The sequence below is a fragment of the Dipodomys merriami genome, unplaced genomic scaffold, assembly GCF_024711535.1.
Source record: "Dipodomys merriami isolate MVZ:Mamm:240054 unplaced genomic scaffold, mDipMer1.0.p SCAF_4, whole genome shotgun sequence".
In the NCBI taxonomy this organism is placed as follows: domain Eukaryota; kingdom Metazoa; phylum Chordata; class Mammalia; order Rodentia; family Heteromyidae; genus Dipodomys; species Dipodomys merriami.
In genome coordinates, this window is record NW_027205603.1 from 432332 (window position 1) to 458825 (window position 26494).

At 42.6% G+C, this 26494-nt stretch overlaps 1 protein-coding gene across 1 annotated transcript in view; it reads right to left on the reverse strand.

Annotated features, from left to right (window-relative positions):
- Window positions 1–26073, reverse strand: part of LOC138805554 (inter-alpha-trypsin inhibitor heavy chain H5-like) — a 72374-nt gene extending 46301 nt beyond the window's left edge. Inside the window, exons 1-4 of the mRNA XM_069990311.1 lie at window positions 25925–26073; window positions 16410–16454; window positions 4528–4691; window positions 3115–3216 (exon numbers count right to left, since the gene is read on the reverse strand). Of these exons, the coding sequence (XP_069846412.1) occupies window positions 3115–3216; window positions 4528–4691; window positions 16410–16454; window positions 25925–26014 (401 nt within the window). The 5' untranslated portion in view covers window positions 26015–26073. The remainder of the gene's footprint in view (window positions 1–3114; window positions 3217–4527; window positions 4692–16409; window positions 16455–25924) is intronic.
- Between the last annotated feature and the right edge of the window lie 421 nt (window positions 26074–26494).

A 26494-nucleotide genomic window follows, 5' to 3' on the forward strand; every position in this document is an offset into this window, starting at 1 on the left:
GAGTCAAATTGAGAACTGTGTCCTCCCCCTTACTGGGAGGGCCAAATAAAGCTGACATTTTACCTGAAGAGCTAATTCATTAGGTTCTTGTACCTTGGTAAAAATCTGGTGGAAATAAAGAACTTTCAATGTTCATAAAGATGCAAACCACTCTGAATGCATTGAGTCCCTGGAGTGAGGGTTCTCAGATTCAACATGGCAGACTGTCTGAGCCAGATACGATGGATGATGTCTGTAATCTACTTACTAAGAAAGCTGAGATTAGAATCCTTGTGGTTCAAGACCACCATGGGTAATACAGTAAAGCTTACAAAAGCCCCATCTCAGCAGGAAGAAAAATAAATGGGTATGGTCATGTACATCTGCCATTCCAGTTATTCAGGAAATGTAAATATGAGGATCACAGTCCAGATTAGCCCAGGCAAAAAGAGGGTAAATGTTCTGTGACAAAGCCACAAAACAGTAACTGTTTCATGCATCTAGAGATGTTGCCTTTTAATAGACTATAAATGGCTCTGAAATCAGAATGTCTGCTGATCTGAGAAGTTTTTCCGTTGCTGTTGGCCAGGCATCAGGGGTGACATGCACGTCGCTCTTGGCAGAAACATTTTGTCCTCATTTCAAATGAATTATGTGGCTTGCTATATGTTTATAATGATAGAACTAAATTCTATGTCATAAAAGAGAGGCAACTTAAAAACTCCCAGAACTGACATGTTAGAATCCAACTAACCTAAATGGCAGCATGATTCTGAGCAATTCTGATAGAGACAAGTTGGAACCCGGCTATAGCTCAAGAAATTGAGGCGTTAATAACTTGCTGCACACAGGGAGACGGCATTCCAGAGGCACTGCAGGCATCTCTCCAAACAAAGGAAGACACGGGGTTATTACAGGATTGGGGGAAGGGTGGACTGTAGGTAAAAGTTCAGTGAAGCAGTGTTTGGACAGCAAAGGAAGTATGTTGTGTGTAAAGCCATTAAAATCAGCTTGGACTGAGAAGACTCAAGCAAAGGAAAGAATAAGATGTTGCATCCTCACTACTCACTACAGGATTTCCAACAACAAAAGTTCCCACTGTCCATGACTGTAGAGAGCTACCTGTCTCAAAGCCATACTCATTCATTCATTCATTCATTCATCTATTCATTTTGCCAGTATGAGGGCTTGGATTTTGGGTCCTTCCCTCTGGCCTATCTTTTTAGGACTCACACTCAGGCATGGCTTTTTTAACTATGGCTAGCTCTCTATCACTTGAGCCACGCCTCCACTTCTGACTTTTTGCAGATTAGTTAAGAGATAAAAATCTTGAAATTTGTCTGCCAACTCAGCTTCAACCTGAGATTCTTAGATGTCAGCCCCCTAAGTAGCTCAGATTATAGTTGTCAGGTACTTGGTGCCCAGTTATGTCCAGTTATTAATGGACGTGGTTGGGTTTACAAGGTCCCACTTTATTATATGAATACTAAAATCACTTTTCTGCAAAGGGAATGGAGACCTTCACCTTCAACTTGCCCCTGGGAGAAGTTCAGTCTTTGAGTACTTGATGACTGGACATTTAAAAAGCCAATTCTATATATGGGTTTTTCAATGCATAGATTCAGTATAGACAAAATAAAGAGTTCAAGTGTCATGACAGACCAGAATTTAAATAGTTGATAAATACGATAATGTGAAAGTAAATGATTACAGAAAGACAGGTACATAAATAAATAAGGAGAGCCAGTGTAAAGAGTAAGTAAGCAATAGTACCATTTAAGATGGAAACCATAGTCTCAGACTTTATTTAGAAGTATAATAGGATACAACTTTAATAGTGCTGCAAAAACTTAGAATCAAAGAGAAAGTAGGGCAGGGTGCCAGTGGCTCACACCTATAATCCTAGCTACTCAGGAGGCTGAGATCTGAGGATTGTGGTTCAGATTGCAGTTCAAAGCCAGTCCAAGCAGGAAAGTCTATGAGACTCTTATCTCCAATTAACCACCAGAAAACTGGAAGTGGCGCTGTGGCTCAAGTGGTAGAGTTGAGCTGAAGAGCTGCGGGATAGCACCCAGGCCCAGAGTTAAAGCCCCATGGCCAACAGAGAGAGAAAGAAAGTGAGAGAGAGAGAGAGAGAGAGAGAGAGAGAGAGAGAGAGAGAGAGAGAGAGAGAGAGAGAGAGAGAGAGAGAGAGGAAGTAGTATTGTCATCACTGTGATAGCTCTTTTTGCATAACAGATTATTGTAAGGTCCGGCTCCTGGATGGTGAGCAGACTCCACCCTCCTCACAGCAAAGTCTCCACCCAGTACCTGCATTACCTAGGCAACTGGGACACCTGGAAGAGGTCACATCTGCATCCGCTGAGGTCACATCTGAATTTGATGTGGTCACACCTTTCTCCGCCCATACCCTAGATAAGGCCTAGCGCAGGCCCAGACGCTCTCTCTCTCTCTCTCTCTCTCTCTCTCTCTCTCTCTGTTCTTTTCTTGCTCTCTCTGCTCTTTTCTCTCTCTTTCCTCTCTCTCTTTCCTCTCTTTTCCAGCTCTTTTCTTTCCAGAGCCGTGTGGAGTGCCAACCTTGCCTGGTCCCAGCAGGACTACTGAATAAACCTACCCCTTACCTGAATACCACATGCGTGGTGCAGTTCTTACTTGGCTACCTCTTTTAAAAACCTAACAATTATCATCAGGTTCTCTTCTTTGTATTAAGAAACAGAAAAATCATGGAAAATGTCATGGCAAAATCCATTATTTTGTATGTACTAAAGAGATTTTTTTTAATTAAAAAAGGAAATCAAGAGAAATCAATATCATCATTAGGGAAGTATCTACCAAGAAAACTAAAAAAATAGAAATATTAGTAGAGATTTCTAGGAAGAGCTGAGGAACAAGTATAGTAAAATCTTTTTATTATAAGTGCTTCCTTAAGATATAAATCAGACTTTTTAAAAAATTTTTTCCCCAGGGCTGAGGACTGAACCCAGGGCCTTGCGCGTGCCAGGCGCCCTTCCGCTGGACTAAACCCCCAGCCCCTCAGACATATTTATTAGTTTGCTAAAAAAAACAAGGGGGAAGAAGCAAAATGTGGCATTTATTTAAATGAATTTCTTAATTCCTTATTTAAACAATACTTACTCATTATTGTCTGTGGTGGTATTCCTTTTTTCATTTATTCTATCTCTACTTTTCTTTTCTTTCTCTGTAATTTCACCTTGATACACGTTGTCTCCAACAATCCTAAATCACAAGAGACAGCTGTGTTACCACGCTTGCAGTTCCAAGACAAATTAAATCGTGGATAGCAGAACCATGACAACCCTAGAAAATATTTTTGTTTGCCTTTTGGATATGCAGATCGAGTGCATTCCAAACTAGTGCACCAGCCCTGAATCATTCATTTCATCCTAGGGCAATTTTCAACAGGTCCAAAGGTAAGATCCAATCCAAGGTGTCTCTGTTTCTCCAGGAAAAAAATCTCAAGACCTGATCAAACTTCCATGAAGGTTTACCAACTGAATTTTAACCAGAGCAAAAATTAAATCCAGGAAGTGGAGCCAGTGGGTCAAGTGATAAACTGCTAACCTTGAAAAAAAAGCAGCTCCGTCACACCACCCAGGCCCTGAGTTCATGCCCCAGCACCAGCATAAACACACACACACAAATTAAACCCAAGAAACTACCCTGTTTTGTTTTAAATATCTTTAACTTTGGATCAGAAAAATGAAATACATTCCATCTTGTATATTAAATGTTTCATGCTGTCTCTATCACATCTCAGTCACAGCCGACTTGAAACTACCTCTCTGATTTCTCTACCTAAGGAAGTCCCTTTTCCAGGATGTGGTAGTGAATGCATGTAATTCCAGCACTCAGGAGGCTAAGGAAGGAGGATTGTGCGTTCAAGGCCAGCCTGGGATGCATAGCAAAAACTCTGTCTCAAAAAAAAAAAAAACCCTTCTTAGTCTTCATGCTGTAACATTTACAACTATCTAAAATGATCTTATTCATTATTTTGTTATTTATTGACTGCTTCTTTTCCCTGGACTTCCTGGAGAAGACATCTTTTGGAGCAATGCTCTCTTTTTTTCATAGAACTATATCAATGCCTCAAAGAATGTTTGGCCCAGTGTGGATCAGGAAGGAAAGAAATGAAAAGAAAGAAAAGGAAGGAGGAAGAAGAGAGAATGGAAAAGAGGGGAGAAGGGAAGAAAGTGGAAGAAGAGAGGGAGGCAATAAAGGAGGGAGGAAGGAAGGGAAAGGAGGAGGAGAGAGGGATGGAGGGAGGAAGGAAGGTAGGAAGGGAGGAAGAGTGGAAGAAGGAAGGGAGGGAAGGGAGGGAGGGTGGAAGGAAGGAAGGAAGGAAGGAAGGAAGGAAGGAATGAAGGAAGGAAGGAAGGAAGGAAAGAAGGAAAGAAGGAAACTTCTGATGCATGTACTGCTTAACGGGATGAAACTTCTCCCAATAAAAGGCCGTGGCCTTCACAGCAGCTCAGGCTCCACCCTGACTACCCCAGAGAAAGCTGCATTTCTGAACAGAAGGTGACATACATGGTAAAGTTGGTGATGAATGCTGCTGCTGGAATCTGCATCTGGAACTCGATATCTTGATCCTCAGAAGCTCTGTTCAGCATCCTACAGGAAACCGTGGTAAAGGCATAGCGGGAAATAATGGTGGACTTCACTGAAAACTCTGTCATCAAAGGTTTGGTTTTCTGTTGGAATGAGAACACGAAAGCGTGATTCAAGCCTTGTGGAGTAGGTATGGTTCTGTCTTCATATTGGAAATTGGACTTCAAGCCTTTGGTGAAACTGCTTTCTTGGTTGTTCTTCATTTTGAGTTCCTTCCTTTGTTTAAAACAAAACAAGTTATGACATAGAAACAATTTTTTTCTCAGCTACTTAAGTGGCTGAGATAGGAAGATTGCAGTTCAAAGCCAGTCTAGGAAAAGGTAGTACAAAGCTATCTGAAAAAGCAAACTAAAAAGCAAAAGGACTTGGGGAGAACTCCATAAAAGTTTCCAAGTTAACAGGAAAGTCACATGGCTGAAAGAGCTCGGAAATTATTGAAATTTTCAAAGCACATAGTGGGATCTCTGAATGGGTCATAACATCAGAATGCACCTAAAGATATTCAAGACACCCTCAAGTTTTCAAATCCACTTCAGTGCCCTCTAGAAGAATGGCCGTGCAATGCCCATTGCATCTTGCCTACAGTCATGTTATTGCAAAAGGGAGGAAAGGAATTCATACTATTTGGGGAATTAGTACTTGCCTGTCCCCCTCAACCCAAAAAAATAGCCTAAATCTGTGCTAATCAAATTTGCCCATAAAGCCTCTGATAGGGGCAGTAGCCAATGGTGCTCTTTTAAAGAGTTCAGTAAAACTTTTTGCTGTTATTTCCAGTGTTACACAGTGCTACATCTGGTGGCACAAAGCCCAAAAAAGGAAGGAGAAATCCAGGAAGAAAGCTACTATGAACATTGATGCTCTAACTCTAGAAATGAAGTAAGCTCACGATGTGAGATTATTGTGCCTCTCTTCCAAATTCATTCCCTGAAGCCCTAATCCTTACTGCTGATATTATTTAAGGTCTGCCTTTGAGAGTAACTCGAATTAGAGAAGGCCTTGAGGATAGGGATCTTGTGATGGGATTCGTGGACTTGGAAGAGAAGACACTGGACATCTAGCTCCCACCTGTGTCTCTCCACATACACATACCGAGTATGCTCCTACACAGCAAGGAGGTGGCATTGCAAACCAGGATGACCAAACACTGCTAGACCTTGATAGTGGATCTTACCAACCTCCACAACAATGAGGTACCCAATCTATGGTATTCTGTTATGGGAGCCCAAGCAGATGAAAACCAGACAGTCAAGTCTTGGAACATACACATACAATACACACCTCATTCTTATATTATAGATGGCACAAGTCAGGCTCAGTGAGGGTATATACTGGTTTATGTTAGCAAGTAACAGAAATGGATCTTACCCTAAAGTCTACATTTGTGAGGCTACCTGGAAGCTCTGTGGACAGGCCCCATTCATCTTTGTGAAATCAAATTCCAGCCTGATCTTTGGCACACAGCAGGGTCTCAATGAACATTGAATGGAACTGGCTTACTGAGAGGTGATTAGCCAAAACCTGGCAACTCCACCCTCATTTGCATCATTAATCTATTCATTTATAGCCCTATGCTCATTTTATTTTATTTTATATTTTTGTTGGTCGTGGGGCTTGAATTCAGGGTCTCGGCGCTGTCCCTGTGCTCCTTTGCTCAAGGCTAACACTACCACTTTGAGCCAGGGCATCACTTCCAGTAGTTAATTGGAGATAAGAATCTCAGGACTTTCCTGCCCAGTCTGGCATTGAACTCCATCCCTCAGATCTCAGCCTCCTGATTACCTAGGATTACAGGTCCTATGCTTATTTTAAAAGTGCACACATCATGATCTGTTAATGTCCAGATATAAAATGTGATCGTAAAACTGATTCTAAAGGGTTCCCATAAAGTTATTCTATTTAAACCAATAATTACTCAAAACCATTGAGTCAAGTAATGCTCGGCAGATCAAACACAGAAAGTTCAAAAGGCATTTTCAAAGATGTGTTAGAGAAACAGATAGAAACACACAGCACACCAAGGGCATGCTCAACGCCCACGGGAGCATGCACAGCACGGAGCAGAGTCAAGTACACAAGCAAAACAGCAAGCTGGAAAGTTCTCCCTGCCAGAGTGACAGGGTTATTCATGGCTTGGGATGGTTTGTGGCAGAATTCCAATCTCAGTGACTCCAGAAAACTGAAGACCAGATGGAAAGGACTGAGGGAAAAATGTGAGGGGTATGAGTGTGCCTTTCTTAGGAAGTTGCAAGAGGTTAATGTATAGAGTTCAGTTAAGTAATGATCGAGTTTAAAATGAGCAAATCTAAAAGATTTTGGACTAAGAGAGGTAAAGAATCTGAAGTATGGACTAAAGAGGACTGGTTTCAAAATAGTGCTTCTCAAAGTATGGTTCCTAGATCAGTAGCATTAGAAATTTGTTAAAAAAGGAGATTGACTCCATCACAATGCCACATAATCAGAAACTTGTATTTTAGTAAGTCTAAGTGAGTCTGATACATACTCAAGTTTGAGAACCACCAGGGTTTTGTTTTTGATTTTTGTTTTGTGTGTGTGTGTCTGTGCTCGTCCTGGGGCTTGAACTCTGGACGTGGGTGCTATTCCTTAGCTTTTTCACTCAGGGCTCACACTCTGCCACTCGAGCCATAGCTCCCATTCTGGCTTTTTGATGGTTGACTGGATATAAGAGTGTCATGGGCTTTCCTGCCTGGGCTGACTTTGAGCTGTGATCCTCAGATCTCAGCCTCCTAAGTAGCTAAACAGCATGGTCTTCCTCCTCCTCCTCCTCCTCCTCCTCCTCCTCTTCCTCCTCCTCCTCCTCCTCCTCCTCTTCTTTTCTTCTTCTTCTTCTTCTTCTTCTTCTTCTTCTTCTTCTTCTTCTTCTTCTTCTTCTTCTTCTTCTTCTTCTTCTTCTTCTTCTCCTCCTCCTCCTCCTCCTCCTCCTCCTCCTCCTCCTCCTCCTCCTCCTCCTCCTCCTCCTCCTCCTCCTCTTCTTTTCTTCTTCTTCTTCTCCTCCTCGTCCTCCTCCTCGTCCTCCTCCTCGTCCTCGTCCTCCTCCTCCTCCTCCTTCTCCTCCTCCTCCTCCTCCTCCTCCTCCTCCTCCTCCTCCTCCTCCTCCTCCTCCTCCTCCTCCTCCTCCTCCTCCTCCTTCTCTTTTGGTGCTGGTCATGGGGCTTGAACTGGTGGGTGCTGTCCCTGAGCTTCTTTTTCTCAAAGCTAGTGTTCTACCACTTTAGCCACAGAATCATTTTCAGCTTTTTTTTTTTTTTTGGTAGTTTATTGGAGAATAAGCATCTCATGAGCTTTCCTTCCTGGGCTGGCTTCAAACTGCAGTCCTCAGATCTCAGCCTCCTAAGTAGCTAGGATTATAGGCATAAGTCACTGGCACCCAGCAACCATCTTTCAAAAATATAATCCACCACTAAACAAAATTATCTGTCTTGTTATTTCATAAATAGTTACATACTGTAAAGCTATTTTGTGGGTATTACAATTGAATTAACGGGTCCTCCTTCATCCATGCATCCTTTATACTTTTTCATAATGGCTTGAAACGCTTATCAGATGTTCCTGCTCTCTGGTTAACTGACAATCAGTGGACCACCTCTAGCAGGAAGTCCCCATGCTATGGTAAATAAAACTACTGGTGCTCTCTATGGCTGCTTGCGTGCTACCATGGCAGAGCAGTTCAGTAGTTACTTACATTGCTCTAATAGATACTATTAGGTCTACTGGGCCTAAAGTATTTACTACTTGTTCCCTTAAGAAATAGTTTGCCATCCCTAGTCTCATCTATTAAAACATGGCACAGCCTCAATATCAGCTATTGACATAGCATTGCTGACGAATGTGCTTTAGGAAGAGCTGTCAAATGGCAGAGCGCATCAACATCTTAGCTGACTCCTAGGCTTATATTGTTTTTCAAGTTTAGAAAACAGCATTTAAAAATGGGGTGGTTTTACATGAAAGTCCATAATGCCCATCTCTGTTGGAAAGGAATGTGGCTTACATACCCCACAGTACCACCATCTATCTACCAGCAGAGATGGTGCTATTCCTCCATAGCAGCCACATATCCTGTAGCCCCTCCTCCCAGCTCATCCCAGGCTACACCAATCACCACAGTCTTCTAGAAGCTTAGGGTAGCTAACTTCTCTGAATTTTCACTAGGATTTTTCTTATCTCTGCCTTCTTTCACTATGTCCTCTAGACTAAAAATGGCCATTTGTACCCCATGTTTAGAGCAGCATTATTCAGCCACTTGGTGGAAACAACCCTAGTGTCTACTAATCAATGGCTTAATGGATAATCCACATCTGATATATGATACAATGTAAGACTATTCACCTTTAAAAAAGAAAGAAAATCCTGTCATAAACTTTAATTTGGATAAAGCTTAAAGGTATCATGCTAAGTGAAATATGCCAGACACAGAAAGACAAACACTATTTTATTCTGTCTGCTATCATGGTAGCTAATTAGTCCAAGAGCAAGGGAGGGATGGAGATTTATTACACATTAAGTATAGAGTTTCCTTGTTTCAAGATCAAAGAATTATAGATGTGAATGTTGATGATAGTTGATCAAGGATATAAATGTACTTTGTGAAAAGTCAGCTCTGTTCTTCAAAAGGGTTAACATAGTGATGCTATATATTTTACCAGAATGAAAAAAATTAAAAGGAAAAAAATTCATTTAAAAAATAATAGTCATAACTTATTTGCTCCTCCTCCCATTGGAAGGCAAAGTTGAATTCATTCCCCCTTGAATCTGGCCTCATTGGTTTCTATCACTTATGATACACAAGTTCTATAATATCACATTAGGATATTCCAAAACATCACACGTGAGGTGATATTCTGCTACTAGAAGAAGTGGTCCAGGTTTTTTGGAATGCTCCTATGTGAGTCCTGAATTACCAGGGAAGATGTAAACCACCCCAGCATCGCCATAATAGACATCACAGTCAACAGTAGCTTGGCCCTGCCAAGCCCACATGGACGGTGCAGTACTGACCCCTGCAGATCATCCATGAGCCCACTGGACCCCACTGAGCAGCTTCTGTGGACACCTGTCCACCAGGAGATTCCCTCAAACAAGCTCTGCTCCAAATCCTGCCCTGCACAATCAGAGAATAAAACCACTGTTGCTCTAAGCCACTGGAGTTTGGTGGCAATTTTCAAGCAGTCAAAGAAAATGGAAACACCTGCCTGGATTCTGTAGCCATTTGAGTTTGCATAGGAGTAGAGCTTAAGTCACTTGTTATGTAGAACTCTATGCCATTTCTAATTCATGGGCATTTGTTTCTCATGCTTTGTGAACTAGACTTCTGTAGATGGAGATCAAAAATGCCCTTGAAATCTTTATGGAAAAGGTTACAGCATAAAGACAAAATGTAAAAGAAAAGAGACTCTCAGATCCCATTCCTTTGCCAATAGAGGCCCAAGTTATTTACTACATGACTTAACCCAAGGTGGCAGTCAGAAGCCCCTGATCCAATTCTGCCTCTCATAAAAAAAAAAAAAATTCCAGAGGCAGCACAGCTACCCCAGGCTAGCACACTCATAGTTGTTAGATAACCAAAAAATATAGCTCTCCAAAAGCAAGCTAAATATAACTTAGTCTTTGTTACTGATTCAAAAGTTACTTGTGATGCTCAATTATCACCCATTATATAAACATTAAACATGGGACATGAAACAATCTGCGCCATGCTGCTGTCACATTCTGACATTTTATACAACTTATCACTTCACTCTTTTACATAAAGTAAAGCACTCACAGGGTAGGCAGGCTGAGGGCCTATTAAATTCGCATCTCAGTTAAACAAACAGAAGTTTATGGCTCTAACTGCATAACATTTTTTTAAAATAGCTCCTTCAGCAGCAAGTTCTTGCCCGATATTATTTTTATAATTAAATTTTTCTCCCTATGGTACACTGGGACTATTTTTGAAATATTGATTTGTTCTTATTTATGAGATAAGAGATAAATTTGTCGGCTTTATAATGTGAAAATTAGAAGGCACTTGACAAACTATATTAAGCATATTGTAATACCTTTTCAGGCCTTGAGATTATAGTTGTACTCGTTTTCCACACTACTACATCACCAATATGAAGCATGGTTTATGAGCCCAAAGTACAAGCCAAAAAGAGTTTCATAAAGCTATTTTAGTTTTACTGCTCTGCCTAGACACCATTTTCCCAGGAGTCCTTGCCATTCCTTCCACAGCACAGTCTTGTCCTTTTGCTACAGATCTTGGAGCCTAGAATCCACCAGAATCAATTATCTAAAAGCTTTGACAGTGCCAGCTTCCAGTCTTTTACTTCTGTACTTTCTCTATTACAAACACATAGAGAACAGCAACCAGAACTTGTTTCCTTAATCCATCGCTCCCAGCAGAGAAAACAACTTAAAACACACTGCTGGAATTCAGTTGACTTTTCTGAATCTCGAACAATTGAAAAAAAAAATAAGAAAAGGTTGGTTCACACCTATAATCCTAGCAACCTAGGAGAGTCTGAGATCTGAGGATTATGGTTCACAGCCAACTAAAGCAAACAAATCCAAAACTCTTATCTCCAATTAATTAGCAAAAAGTTGGAAGTAGCACTCAAGTGGTAGAATGCCAGCCTTGAGCAGAAAGCAAGAATATGAGGCCCTGAGTTCAACTCCAGTACCAGCAAGGGAAGATTTTTAAGTGGATGCAGAATAGAAAAAATGTTGTAAGAACACCCAAGACAGGGATCATGGTACAGCCATTGACAGTGAATAGAATAGTGAAATTAGAAAGGAGGGCACAGGGTAAGAAGCAAGCTAGTTAGCAACATAAAGCAAATGACATTGAAAAAAATAAACAAAACCCAGAACTTTGAATGGCCAAGTTCATGAAAATTTGTCATGAAAGGAAGAAAATAAAATAGTTGCTGCCTTTTTTTCTCAGCACAGTTCTTAAAAATCCAACCTGGTTTCTATAATTATATTTAAGTAACCATTTTGCTTAAGATGTCAACTGGAAAATGGGAAGCAAATAAAACCCTTCCTGTGACATAATGAAATCTCTTCATTATTTTTTTCCTACAAAGGCAAAAACAGATGGAAAAGTAGTTTGGGGCAGGGAGTGTCTTAATTAGCAGCCGGAGGGACCGAAAGTTTTTGCATGACTCATGTGTGTCGTTTGAAGATCAAGTCACCCAGAGGATGTCCTAAATCACCCTCAGTTGCCATCTGGAAAAGTGACTGAGGATAGAAGTTGCCAGTAACCCTGCCCCAAGGCTTCTTCCTAGAAAATTAGCCTTTGGTTGCTTTGTTGTGGTCTAACCATTCTGTAATGTCCGATGGAAGAAATAATTTAGAAACCATCATACTCTACTACCCCTAGCTTTATAGAAGAGAAGGCTGGGGAATGTGACTCTGGATGTGAAGATCTTTGCTGCTTAGCAAAGATCCACGCCACTGCTCCTTGATGGAGCACACGGAATGTGAGTATATGAAGCAGAAGCCAGGGCTCGTCCTTGAATATTGGGTTCACCAGAGGAGGAAATTAAATTCACCTCTCTTCAGACAGGAGAATGGCCTATGAGAAGTGCTATGGTCCGCTCAGCAACAGTTCCGTCTATTTAGACACAAAAGGGAAAATAAAATGCAACTATCTTTTTAAAAAATAAAAAACATCTCTTCTATACATCTCCTGAAAATGAGACACCATGATGGTGAGAGTTGGGGATGGGGAGACAGAGGCACACTTAGAGGGTCTCAGTGAGGTAAGAGTGGTGGAAGTGATCCCATCAGTTCCCTTGGCAGTTGGTACACTGGCATTTGCAGCTATGATCCTGGGGAGACCACCTGTCCCAGGGAAGCTCACTTCTAAGTAGCAGACAACTGGCAGATCGCTGCTTTGCTGGCGTGCAAACACCTCCTCTGTCCAACTCTCACACAGCAAAGCAACCCTGCTACTACCCTTCATCACCACAGGGCAGAATGCCAGACACCTAGGGACACCTCACCCAGCCCAGAACCTGCCAAAATGACTCACACTCTCCAATCCTAAATTTGCTGCACATACCCACGCCACTCTTTCCCACAAGAGAATCTTTGTAAGTGCTCTGGCCATGCTTAGTTGCTGTCTCCTGACTGACCCTGGTGCTTCCCTAATGACCCTGCCTGTGATCCAGGCTCCTGTCTGTAAAGAGCTGCAAGGGTAAACTTCTTCCTTCCCAGCAAGCATTTCATGTCAGACTGTCCTGAAAAAAAAATTCTGGGTACCAATCACAGAATCTCTGCTCTTGAAGGAGCCCCCAAGACAGGGCCCCTGCTCCCAGGAAAAGGGACAGCAGAGAGCTGTTGGAGGGAAACAAGGTCAGCATCTGTAAAGCACCATGGAAACTCACACACAAAGACATCCTGCTTTGCAGAAATGTCAATATCTGCGTGGGAGGAGGGAGACCGGGAGCTTGGTAGAAGGGCTGTCTAATTAATTCAAACAAATCCCTGTGGGGTCAGCAATGGGGGTGGGGGGTCCATCTGATGTCTCCGTGTTCTATTCAGGAGCTGAAGGGTGAAAAACTCAGAGAACCCCAAACTAGTATGAGATGGCTTAAAGTGGAGAATGTGAGGAGATATATGTAGAGGGATGGACCAAGACTCATTTGCAAGCGGGAGCAGATCCACACTCTTGTAGGTGTTCAGCATTTATCTCATAGGAAATCCTTGAAGACACTGGCAAGAAAGCAGGGTGCCAGGTCCACTGTTGAGAAAATAATTCTGGTTCCAGTTGCAGGGCTAAAACTTACATTTGAATTTATGATACATATGCTAAAAAATACGCATGATGTGAAAAATCTAAGGAAAAAATCTAAGTGATGATTTTTTGATATATGTTTTTATTGTAAAGATACTATACAGAGGAGCTATAGTCACATGAGTAAGGTAATGAGTCCATTTCCTATCGAGCATTGTTACCTCCTCCTTTGTTTTTCCCCTACCCTCCCTTCCCTCACCTCCCCAACTTCTCCTTCTACTCTGAAGATGTAAAGTTTGTTTTCCTCGTAGTGTCTTGTCATTGTTACAATGGGTCAACCTATATCCTTATTTCATCATTTTGTTATTTCCCTTTCCCTCCCCAAATTAGAAAAATGTATATACAAGATGCAGGGCACCCGAATCAAATACAGTGACATCAGGGGTTATACCATGGGGGAAGAACATACAAAAAAAAAACAAAAAATAAGTGATGATTTAAACTGTTAGAGGGCCAAGAAAATCTTTGTAAACAAGAACAAAAACTCAAAGGCTATTTTTTTTAAAAAGATAAACGCATTTATTACTTAGGAAATTAGGATCTTATGTGACCTCTTGTCTGTAGCTCAGTGGTAGAGTGCTTGCCTAACTTATGCAAGGTCCTGGGTTCCATCCCCAGCACAGTAAGATAAACAAACTTTCAGTTTGGGGGATGGAACTGAGGCATTCATCCATGCTGGGCAAGGGTTCTGTCACTGGGCTACCCCCATCAACCAAAGCAAACCTTTTACATGACAAATACACTATCAACAGTTAGACAAACGAGACATTTGTAGGGGAAATCGTCCAGTTCAGAAGACAGAGGAGATCTGATAACTGACAAGTAGTAGGATAAAAAACACACACTCAACACACTGATGAGTAAAAGACCTGAACAAGGCATGTCAGAGATGAGCCACTTTTAGTAGCCAGCAAATTTAATTTCAAAGGTCCCAATTCGATGTCTTTGGGGAAGTGTAAGCTGAAGGAACAATGCGATGTCACTTTATATCTAAGAGGCTGGAAAATGACAAAGAGGAGTTCTGTAGATTGCTGGCAGAACCGCTGGCACATTCATCATTTGCTGATAGAAATGGAATTAACACGGATAGTACTAAGAGGAGTAATAGCATTCCAAAAGTAATCTTACAACCCCAAAGTGAAAAAAAAAAAAGAATATCCACTTTGAATCAGTAATCTTGATGAAGCTCCAAGTTAAGAGTATGGACCTGAGCTAAGCATGGCAGCACACACCTATAATCCAGCTCCTAGGGAGGCAGAGGGAGGAGGATCACAGTTCATGCTTAATCCAAGGTCCCATCTGAAAAGTAAGCTTGTTATGGTGTTCCATGATTATGGTCCCAGCTCTTCAGGAAATGGAGAAGACAGATTTCAGTCTGAGGGAGGCTGAATCAAAAGCATGAGACCCTATCTGGAAAGCAAACTAAAGGCAAAAGCACAGGAGGTGTGGCTCAAGTGGTGCAAGACCATGAGTTCAGTCCTCAGTACTGTCAAACAAGAGGAAGGGCTCAAAAGCCTAAGATTATTGGGACTCAATCCTGGCTCTATCATCTCCAGGTTTTGTCCATATAGCCCTAATGAAATAGCCAAGCCTCTTTCTTTTTTTTTTAAATTTAATTTTATTTTATTTGTGAACATACTGTACAGAGGGGTTACAATTACATGGGCAGGATAATGCGTACATTTCTTACCAAGCATTGCAGCCTCCTCCTTTGTTTACCCTTCACATCCCTTCCCAGCCTCCCCCCTCCCCCCCAATCCCAATCCTTCTCCTTCCCCCTCCTCCCCCCCCCCCCCCCGCACCGACGTTGTAAAGCTCGTTTTGGACATGACAACTTGTACTTCTCATTGTTGCAACAGGTCCACCTGTATCCTTAAACAACTGGTTTTTCCCCATCTCCTCCACAAGTTATACTGACATCAAATATAGTGAAAGCAGGGGTTATACTGTGGGGGAGGGACATACAAAGCAACTAAGAGATAATCTTATAAATGCGTTAGAAACACATGCATGAAAGAAAATAACATTAAAATACATATCTAAGGGTTCATTTTCCTGACATCACATTATCTGACCTTTTCCGCTTGACTCATACATATACTAGATATTGCAAATAAGGGAAACCATGGGACCTATGTTTCTTTGGGCCTGGCTTACTTCACTTAATATAATTTTTTAGTAATCAGAACAGCTTGGTATTGGCATAAGAACAGACCTCAGGACCAATGGAATAGAATTGAAAACCCAGAAATGAACCCACAGACCTATAGCCATCTAATCTTCGATAAGGGAGCTAAAACAATAGAATGGAAGAAAGACAGCCTCTTCAGTAAATGGTGCTGGCAAAATTGGTTAACTACATGTAGAAAACTAAAGCTAGATCCTTATATATCACCCTGCACCAGAATCAACTCCAAATGGATCAAAGACCTTGAAGTCAAAGCAGACACTCTGAAAACATTACAGGATGGAATAGGAGAAACCCTAGGTCTCCTTGGCTCAGGCCGAATTTTTTTGAATAGAGACCTGGAAACACAACAAATCAAAGAAAGGTTGGACAAATGGGATTGCATAAAGTTGCAGAGCTTTTGCAGGGCAAATGACATAGCTAGCAAGATCAATAGAAAGCCCACGGATTGGGAGAAGATCTTTACTAGCCATACAACGGACAAGGGTCTCATATCTCAAATATACTTGGAACTCAAAAAAATACCAAGCCTCTTTCAAAACAGAAAGGAAATAAATGAAAATAAGCTATGCCACTTCATGCTAAAATTCTTCTACAGGCAACTTTATAAATTTATGCAGGGTGGGGGGGAGGGCTTATATGCAAAGCAGACAGGTTCAGAAAGTAGAAACAGAAGTTAGAGCTACAGCATAGTTCAGGTGGTAGGGCTACTCCTAGCAAGCACAAGGTCTTGAGTTCCAATCCCAGTGCTGCCAAAAAAAAGCAGCCTGTCTAAAGGATTTGGCTTCTGAAATATACCAAGAATATACATACCAGCCTTTGTAATAGTCGGAGCTGCCTGGGGACCCGGAGTCCGATCTACGAAACAAAAGAAGAGACAAAACAAAATAATGTGGAGGTGTTCTTCAAATGAATTTTATGATGAGATTAAAATCCAATGAAATTTGGCAGAGGGAATATCTATCCTGAAAAGTAGTGTTGGCTTTTGTTTTATCTGAACATTAGTTTCCAGGCTAGAATTAGAATCCATCCCTCTTTCCCTCTTAACTAATGAAGTCATACTCTTTGCACACCTGTAACAGGTACAAAGGAAATGACACAAACAGAGATCACTAGCCTAGGAGAAGTATTGTTTGATTCAGTTTGGACCTGAGTTGAAGCTCCTTCCTATTGTGACCAGGACAATGAGTAAAATTACTCAGCTTTATGAAGGAGAGCTCCTTGTTCAACTCCAAACTCCAGGAAACCCAGAAAGCAAAACTAAACTTACCTTGAGCTTGCTTGTTTTCTTTTTCTCTGAATATACAAGGAGGGACATGAAAAGGTAGCAATGTCATTCCTTTTTTTTCTTTTTTTCTTTTTTTTTTTTTGTCAGTTGCAGGGTTTTGAACCCAAGGCCTGAGCGCTGTCCCTGGGCTCTTTTGCTCAAGGCTAGCACTCTACCATTTGAGCCACAGTGCCACTTCTGGGTTCTGAGTGGTTAATTTGAGATTGGAATCTCACGGGGACTTTCCTACCCAGGCTGGTTTTGAACCCCAGTCCTCAGATCTCAGCCTCCTGGTAGCTAGGATTACAGGTGTGAGCCACTGGCACATGGCTCTTTTTTTTTTTTTTTTTTTTGTCGGTTGTAGGGCTTGAACTTGGCCTGGGCGCTGTCCCTCAGCTCTTCAGCTCAAGGCGAGTGCTCTACCACTTGAGCAACAGTGCCACTTCTGGTTTTTTAGTGGTTTATTGGAGATAAGTCTCATGGACTTTCCTGCCCGGGCTGGCTTTGAACCGCAATCCTCAGATCTCAGCCTCCTGAGTAGCTAGGATTACAGGCATAATTCACCGGCGCCCAAAGCTCAATTTTTTTTTAAAGAGGAAAATCACTGGGACAATTAACCAGCCTCTCTGATTTTAGAATGTTAACTAGTCCAAATTTCTCATGTTAAATATCTGTTGGAATAAGAAGAATGTAAATGGTTCCTGTGATAAGTAATCAAGTTCCCTTTCTGGAAACTGGACACTGAGGAGCCAGAACTTGGAAAATACCCCCTGACTTCATGCATATTTTAAACAGCTTAGGAGGCATAAGTTACACACAAAAGCATTCATTTTGTGTACAAGTTAATGCTTTTTGGTATATTCATAGAGTTGTGCAACCACCACCACGAGTTACAGCTTGTTTTCTATTATCCTAAAAATTAATCCTCCACCTTTGAACCCTTACCTCTATATCTCCCAGGTCTCCCAGCCCTTGGCCACCATTAATCTCTTTTGAATGGTTTTCCCATTCTGATCCTTTCATAAAAATGGAATCACACAATATGTAGTCTTTCCTGTTTGTCATTCTCAGCTCAATGTTTTCAAGGTTCATACACAGCTAGAAGCAGTGCTATATTCCTTTTCATGTCTCAATAATCTATTGTAGGAATGTATATACATTTTATTTATTTGCTCATCATCTGATGAATATATGGGTTATTTCTACTTAGGGGCTACTAGGCATCATTCAGAACATGAATTAACATTGGATAATCACTCAGGCAATTCTTTATGTTAGAGGTACATTTTTATTTTCCTAAGAGTAGAATTTCTAAGTCATGTAGTAAATTTAACTTTTTAAGAAACTGCCAAGGCTGTTTTCCAAAGTGGTTGTAATATTTTATATTCTCATCTATATGCATGTAGTTCCATGTATGGAAGGGTATCATAAAAGGGAAAAATGAATGTGCAGGAAATATTTTTGTAACTTTCATAGTTGGGAATAGCCTAAAATCTCTTAAGAAATTGGTTTGGTTAAGTATATCATGATTAATTGTAAAACATCTATTGAAAATAATGATGTGGATCTATATTTATGAACAATAAATGCCCATGTTACTAGACTTTAATACTGTTCATCAAGTATTATTAACACCTGTAGGTAGGTGGGGTCATGTGACTCTAGCCAACAAATTATGAATATAAATAATACCTTTCACTTCTGGGCCAGGTGTTAAATTACAGACATTTGATCCTTCAGACCTCCCCTAATTCCTCTGATGCAGTAATGGCAATACATGGGTGGGAAGCCCAAGTTCACTAGTGACCCCAACTTGCATTTTCTCTCCACTACCAGTCCAAGATGGACAAGTTGTATAAGAAGGAATACATGCCTGTTTTTTAAGACACTAAGAGTATGCAGTTGTTCATTACCAAGTACAACCTACCTTATCCTGACTGATACAGTCATCACACATTTTTAAGTATTCATGCACACAACAAACCATGACATTTAATATGAGCCATTTTTTGGTAAACATAAATGTTCTCATAGGTGGCACATGCACCAAAATTCTTTTGGAAGGCTAAGTTGGGTTTTTTTTTTTGCATTTTTCTGTATTTCTTCCATTCTCTTCCATTTTTGACAAATCACTGTACAGAGGCAAACAATAAAGATAGTTCCATTTTAAAACTAAAATGATAACAAAAACAGTTTTCACACTATGTGTGTGCATATGATTGTAAAGTAAAGCTAGAAGCAATTATGCAGCCTCCTGTTCAACAGACTATCAAGAAGACTTAAGTCAACTACATCCTGACTCCAAATGCTGACCAAACAATTCTTAAGAGGATGTTGGTTTATGAGGTCTCGAATGAGATGGGGTGGGTGAGGGACATCAGAAAGACCATAATCAGAGTCCAAAGCAAGTTATTCGCCAGTGTTACACATTTTTCTCAGTCATTTTTATTCCTGAAATGGTAGAATAGGCCAGGGACCACTTAAAATAACTAACATCCAAAGGAACGCCCAGTCCCTCTTGGGGATTAAGTCCTCTGCTTGATCTAAAGTGCCTTCTTTGAAATTTCCTTCTTTTGTCAAAGGGGCTTTCTGAGAAAATAAGCAAGCTTTAAGAAGAACAAGACTCGTTCAGGTTTCATTTTTGAGATGACTATCTGTCATCTCCAGGGATCAAGATGGGTGCATTCAGTTCAAGTTCAAAGCCACATTGATCCAGAATCCAAACTTCCCAGTACAGATAGATGCCTGGATCCAGTGAGCACTGGAAGTGGAAATGACACCGATGTCAGTGTCATTGTTTGAAGTTAGGCAGTCCTGAGCCATCTCTTGTTTGACTATTGTTCCATGGTCTTGGAAGAATTTCTGGGTGGAAATTAAATAACTTCCAGCTTCACGGCAAGAACTCCTGGAAATAGTAACCTTAGAGTTCCCATCAATGTGTGCCCTCAAATTGTAGACTTCAGAGATGGCTTGTTGGACGCTCATAGCTCACACCTGTAATCCTAGCCACTGAAGATGCTGAGATTGGAAGGATTAGAAGCTACCTGAGCAGAAGAGTCTGTGAGATTCCATCTCCAAAATAACCAGCAAAAAACAGGCTGAAAGGGTGGCCCAAATGGTAGAGAAAGCAAGCTAAGCTACCTTGGAGCTCTGAGTTCAATTCCCAGCACTCCAAAAAGCAGCTACACCCTAGTTCTAGCCAACCTCCACCATAAAACCCTCTATAATAGGGCTTTTCACTCAAGAGCATAATGGGCTCACAAAAACAGCTTGTTAGACAGGTAGCTGGGGGTTTTTCAGCTTGTTTTTCAGATAGAATCTTGTGCTTTGCCTAAACCAACCTCAGACCTCAATCCTCCTCTCTCCACCTCCCAAGTAACTGGTATAATAAGTTTGAACCACAATCCCAGGTTATTTGCTAAAATAGTCTTACTAACTTTTGTCCCAGCTGGCCTTAAACTGGCAGGCTTCCTATTCCCACTTCCTAAGTAGCTGGGATTACAGGCCCAACTAGAAGAAGAAAATTAAAGATAATTCTAATTCATAGTGTAATACAGGAGACAATCAGCTTTAGCTGAGCACTAGTGTCTCACACCTACAATCCTAGTTATTCAGAAGGCAAAGATCATGTGGATCAAGGCTTGAGGTAACCTGTGAGGGGGTAGTGGGGGAATCCATGAAATCCCATCAGAACAGAAAAACCTGACCATGGTGGCATGCACCTGTCATCTCCATTACTTTAGGCTATGTAAACAGGAAGTATGTGGTCCAGGACAGTCCAGGCAGGCAGAAAAGTAAGAGTCTACCTCAAACAGAGAGCACTGCATAAAGGGCTGGGCCTGGCCTAACCAGTAGAGTTCCTTTATGGCACATACAAAGCTCTGTTAAAATTGAGAGGAAGGGGAGAGACGGAGGGAGGGAAGAAAGGAGGGAGAAGAAGAAGCAACAAGGAGGAGAAAAAAGGAGGAGGAGGAGGAAGAAGAACGGAGGGAGGGAGGGGAAAAAAAGAAAAGGAAAGGAAAGGAAAAGGAAAAGAAAACACTCAGCTTCAAAGATCCCTAATACCTCTTCAACTCTCATTGGAGCAAGGCAGCATTCACAACAAGGAAACTGAAGGATAAAGGTCCTCCACACATGACCCCATCTTTCTCAATCAATCTTGATGTCACTTGCATGCGGAGACATTGCTGCCACATTGACTGCATGAAAGAGCTCCTTACATGTGAGCATTCAAGACTTTGGAAAAGTGCTAACAGGAACATGAAGTCACACACAGCTCCTCTCCCAGTTCGCAGGACTCCCCGCCCTTCCTTTCCACCCCTAAGAAATGCAATGTGGCTGGTTTGGGCGTGAGCAAATATCTGGACTTTCTCCCACCATGTCATCCTTCCCCCATTCACTTCTGCAATTCCGTCTCCTCAGTCAGAGCCAGGCACACAAGGGACTCATTATTGGGAGGTCCACAGCTTGCAAACTTTTGACTGGCTTTACTTTTCAGAGAGTTACAAGGGAAATAAAAATAAAAGATGAAGAAGAATTGCCTGATTCTCTTGTTTCATCCTCCAAGGCAAAGCTATGGTTGTAAGGAGGATTCACCCAAAAATGTAAACATTCAGAATGTGTCTAACGACAGGGAATTTGAAATGTGTCACCATGGTAGATGTCTGAATTATGACCAGCATGTATTTAACACTCTCTCTGAGCCAAGAGCCATAAATTAAAATCACATGTAAAAGGAAAGTAAATCATCAATAGAAACGTGGCCTGCTATCTGGAGGGTTTATTAGGAGCAGCAGGCTCTGGCATTCAGCATACCTGGGCTCTGATCCAGACTGGCATGGAGTAGTTTGGGTCTGTCACTTCCCCTGGGTGGCCTTCTTGCTTATCCTTTGTAAAGCAGATACACTCACTCAGAGCAGTGGTACCAAGAGGTTTAACCAGGCCTTCTATGAAAACCCCAAACTGCTAATGTTCCCCAGGGCTTACCATAAAATGTCTTGCCTGAATTAACTGAATCCTCACAAACACCCAAACCAGCATATGGTATGGGGCCAGGAAGGGGGGGGCAGATTTTGATTTAATTTATAATTGTTATTTTGTTGTGCTGGAAATCAAATGCAGAGCCTTGTGTATGTTAGGCAAGTACAAGATCAGATTATCTTGTTGTTTAGAAACCAAGAGAACAAAAGTTGGGTGCTCTGTCACTTGTAACAGGTTCTTACTACTAATACTTGTGGTGTTTATGAGATGACAAAATATATAATTTGTTGTGTTTTATCTTTTTTTTTTTTTGATGGTTGTGGGCTCTGAACTCTATGCCTGGGTGCTGTCCCTCAGCTTTTCAGCTCAAGGCTAGTTCTCTACCCTTTGAGCCCCAGTGCCACTTCCAGTTTTTCTGCTTAAGTGGTACTGAGGAATAGTACCCAGGGCCTCATGCATGCAAGGTAATCACTCTACCACTGAGCCATCTTCCCAGTCCTGTGTTTTATCATTTTAAATACATGGCTACTTTTGCATCTCATTTTGTAGTCATTTGGTATTATTTCTTGTAAATAAGGCCCTTGATAACTTGTGTGATCTTTACTTCTCTCCCCAAACCTAGACTTACCCCCAGAGAGGAATTGTCTGGAAGCTCAAGCTTACAGAAAACAAAATTAAGATCCAGAGAGGCTGAGTTGCTTGCCCAAATATGCACAGCTGGAAAATGATGGATTCCAGATTCAAACTCACAGAGTAAGCTCCATTTGGGGTACTTTTAATCATTATAGTTTATTGATTATTACTTTTTCTAAGGAGTCAAGCAAACTTTCTGAGATTTTGATGAGCACTCAACTGGTAGTATCCGTTATTATTTTATAAATTTGAAATTGTTTATTTTTGGGGGGGGGGGCGGGTCCGGTCCTGGGGCCTGAACTCTGGGCCTGGGCACTGTCTCTCAGCTCTTCAGCTCAAGGCTAGCGCTCTACCACTTGAGCCACAGTGATACTTCCGGCGGCTTTTTTTCTTTTTGCTTATGTGGTGCTGAGGAATCGAACCCAGGGCCTCATGCTTGCAAGGAAAGCACTCTACCATTGAGCCACCTTTCCAGCCTCCTGAAATTATATTTGTAATCATGAGAATACAGCCTTATTCTTATTTAAATAGACCATATACATTGGAAAGGTACCAAGCATAACACAGTAAAAGGTAGCAGACTGCCTTTATCTAAGAGACTTTAAAAAAATACTAGTTTTCTGAAAGAGCCTTTGAGAGTAGTGTTATTCAAAGTATAGTCCTGGACCACCTGCGTTAGAATCACCTGCCACTCCTCCACATAGCAGATCTACTGGTGGGAGGGAAGTACAGAAAGAGGGTATGTAGTGGATTCTCCAAGAGACTTTTCTGCACACAGAAAGTTGGGAATTGCTGTTGTTACACTTCTATACGTAGTACAGCTTACAGAAGCAGTAAGGGGCGGAAGAAAGAACTCCTCCAATTTACAATGCTATTAGTTTTTTTCCACATAAAGGTCAATGACCAGCCAGAATTACAAGAATAGTCCCTCAAGTTGAGCATGCTTATTAACATTCAAATTTGCATCAAATGTATATGTCTGTTACACAATTTTGGTGGCCATATTTTTTGAGAACATATTCCTAGGTTTTGTTCTACTGTCTTTATCATTTCTGTTTTGTTTGTTTGTGTTCTTGTTTTTGCTTTTGGTTTTGGTGGTACTTCATGAAGGTTGAACTCAGCTCCTCACTTGCTAGGAAGATGCTCTACCACAGAAGACACGCCTCTAGCCCTTCTGGCTCTAGAAACTTGGGAGCTAGGGTCTTACTTGGCCGGGCTGGTCCTCACCTTGATCGTTCTTTCTTTATTTTGTCAGTTGTGGGCTTGAACTCAAGGCCTGGGTGCTGTCCCTGTGTTCTTTTGCTCAAGGCTAGCACTCTACCACTTGGAGCCACAGCTTTACTTCCATTTTTTGAGTGGTTGATAGGAGATAAGAGTCTCACAGACTTTCATGTCAGGACTGGCTTTGAACCATGATCCTCAGATCTTAGCCTCCTGAGTAGCTGTGATTTCAGGCATGAACCACTGGCACCCAGCTCACTTTTTTGCTGTTTATGCTTTTGGCATAGCTGGATGACAGATGCACTCCACCATACCAACTACTTACTAGTTGAGATGTGGGGGGGGGGGTGTCTCACCAGTAGCTTTGGAGCTGGCCTCAAACTGTCCTTTTCCTGATCTCCACTTGCCCAGCTCCAGATTAAAATATGCTTATTCTTTCATACTTTAATTAAGTAACCTTATCATTCATGTCATTGTCATTCAGAGACAGAGATTCAGTTAAATTTCAACATGTACAGATGGGGATTTTAACTCAGAAAGTCTAGTTTTAGACCCTGTCTCTTGAACTTTTTTGTTTTCCTTTTAGCCATTCTGGGGCTCAAACCTATGGACATGTACAGTACAGGTACACCTAGGTCTGTGTCTGTCTCTTAAACCCTGCATCACAAAAAAAACCCCACTAGATTTTAAAAATGGAGCAAATACAAAAGGAAAAACTGAAAATTCTCATATAACTTTATACCGTTAGGTGACTTTTTTCTAATGTAGTAATTTTAAAACACAAATATTATTATCCTAGATTGAAGACAGTATGAAATTACCAAAATGGGTTAAATCCCTATTTCTCCCAGAAGGAAGGTTTGGCCACTGCTAACTTTCCTTGGACTGATCGACATCAGAGCATCAGTAAATCCTTCTAGTGCATAAACAGACTCTTTGTTTCATTCCTTCCAGCATTCTCCTCCTTCCACCCCCTAAAAATGTCTCAAGATCTTTACCCTGAATTCCTCTCCTCAGCATTTCTGCCCTACAAGCCAGCCAGCAATTTCAGACACTAAAAACCAAGCCTGCTTTAAGCATTTTCCTAAATATTAGCTCATCCAAGCTCCACAACTGTATTATTTCTTCACATTTTTTTTTTTTAGAAGAGAAAAGTGAGTCACTGAGTATATCTACCCACACTTATGGGGCTGGACACAGGTCAGAACTCAAACCAGACTAATCAGGTACTAAATCATCTATGTATTGAGTGCCTGCTCTAAATCATGGGGTTGTTTTTGTTTGTTTGTGGGTTTTATTTTGTTTTTGGTGTCAGTACTGGAGCTTCAACTCAGAGCCTGTGCTTCTATGTTCAAGGCTTGTACTCTACTACTTGAGCCACAGCTCCACTTTCAAGTTTTTGGTGGTTAATTGGAGACGGGAGTCTCGTGGACTGGGTTGGCTTCGAACCTTGATCCTCAGGTCTCAGTCTCCCGATGAGCTGGGATCACAGGAGTGAGCCACCAGTGCCGGGCTTATCTTACTGAACACAAGCACACGCAAACAGAATTGCATTCCTTGAGGAAAGACACAGCTGGAAACGGAGGTGGGGAGGACCTGTCTCTGGACCCTAAGTCTGCTCTTTTCCCCTACACCACAAAGCCTGTTGGGATACTTTGTTTCCTCCACGGGTTATTATTTCTCCTGACAATCCCTGGAGATAACTGCCATCTCTTCAAGCTACTGATCAAGACTTTCTTAACGACAGAGCCCCATCTCCAGACAGACCCGTCTTCTCAGCGGTGATCTGCAGGACCAGGAGCAGGAGGAGGGAAGGGGAGGTCTACCTGCTCAGGCGGCCAGCGCGCGCGTGCGCACAGTTTGGCCCCCGTCAGCCTGACAGTCACTTGCAGGAGGTCTGAGGGTGCCAGCCCTCGACGTGTCGCCCGGGACCCTCGGGAACGCTAGGGACCGCCAGGGACGCAGGCTGAGCGTCACTTAGCTTCGTTAACTTCAGTGAGCGCCCAGTGGGAGTCTGGGCCTCCCCGTTTGCAGGTGGACACGCTTCTTCGGGGATGGTAAAGGAGAGGGGCAGAGGGAGCCCGCCGTCGGGCGGTGCACACGTTCCGGGGAGAGGGCCGGTGGGAAAGGACGCGGAGCCAGGGCATGCCCCCTCCCACCGCGCCCGGGGGTGCGGGGACGGTGGCCGCACCCCGGCCCCCCTGGGTCCCCGCAGCTCACCACTTACCTGCTCCGCAGTGTCACCCCAGCTCTGCGCCTCCTCCTGCGAGCCCGCGAAGAGGGGCAGCGCCAAGCACAGTCCCAGGAGCCGGAGCATGGTGGGGCCAGACCACCGCGACCGCGACGGGACCGGGCGGGACGCGCTGGGACCGGGCGGGAAGCGATGGGACCGGGCGGGACGCGCTGCGGGCTCACAGGGATCTGGACCCCCGCCCCCCGGCAGGCCCCGCCCCAAACAGGGCTGACCCCGCCTACTCTCCTCTCAGCCACGCCCTTGCCCGCTAGGCCACGCCTGACCCCGCCCACCATCCCTCTCAGCCACGCCCTTGCCCTCTGGGCCACGCCTCCCACAGCCCTCGCCTCCAGGCCCCGCCTCCCCGCGCCATCACCATCCCCCGCCCCGGCCACGCCTACCCGTGTTCAGTCCCAACTGGGTCCCCAAGGCTCCAAAGCCAAAGTACTGCTCCTACCTCCTTGCAAGCTTGGTGAGGAGCACTGTCCATGCTCTTCTGGTCCGCTCCCCTGCTTCTCACCTGTGCTGTGGCCTGTTTCAGGGCCCTTCTCCTCCTTTCCACCT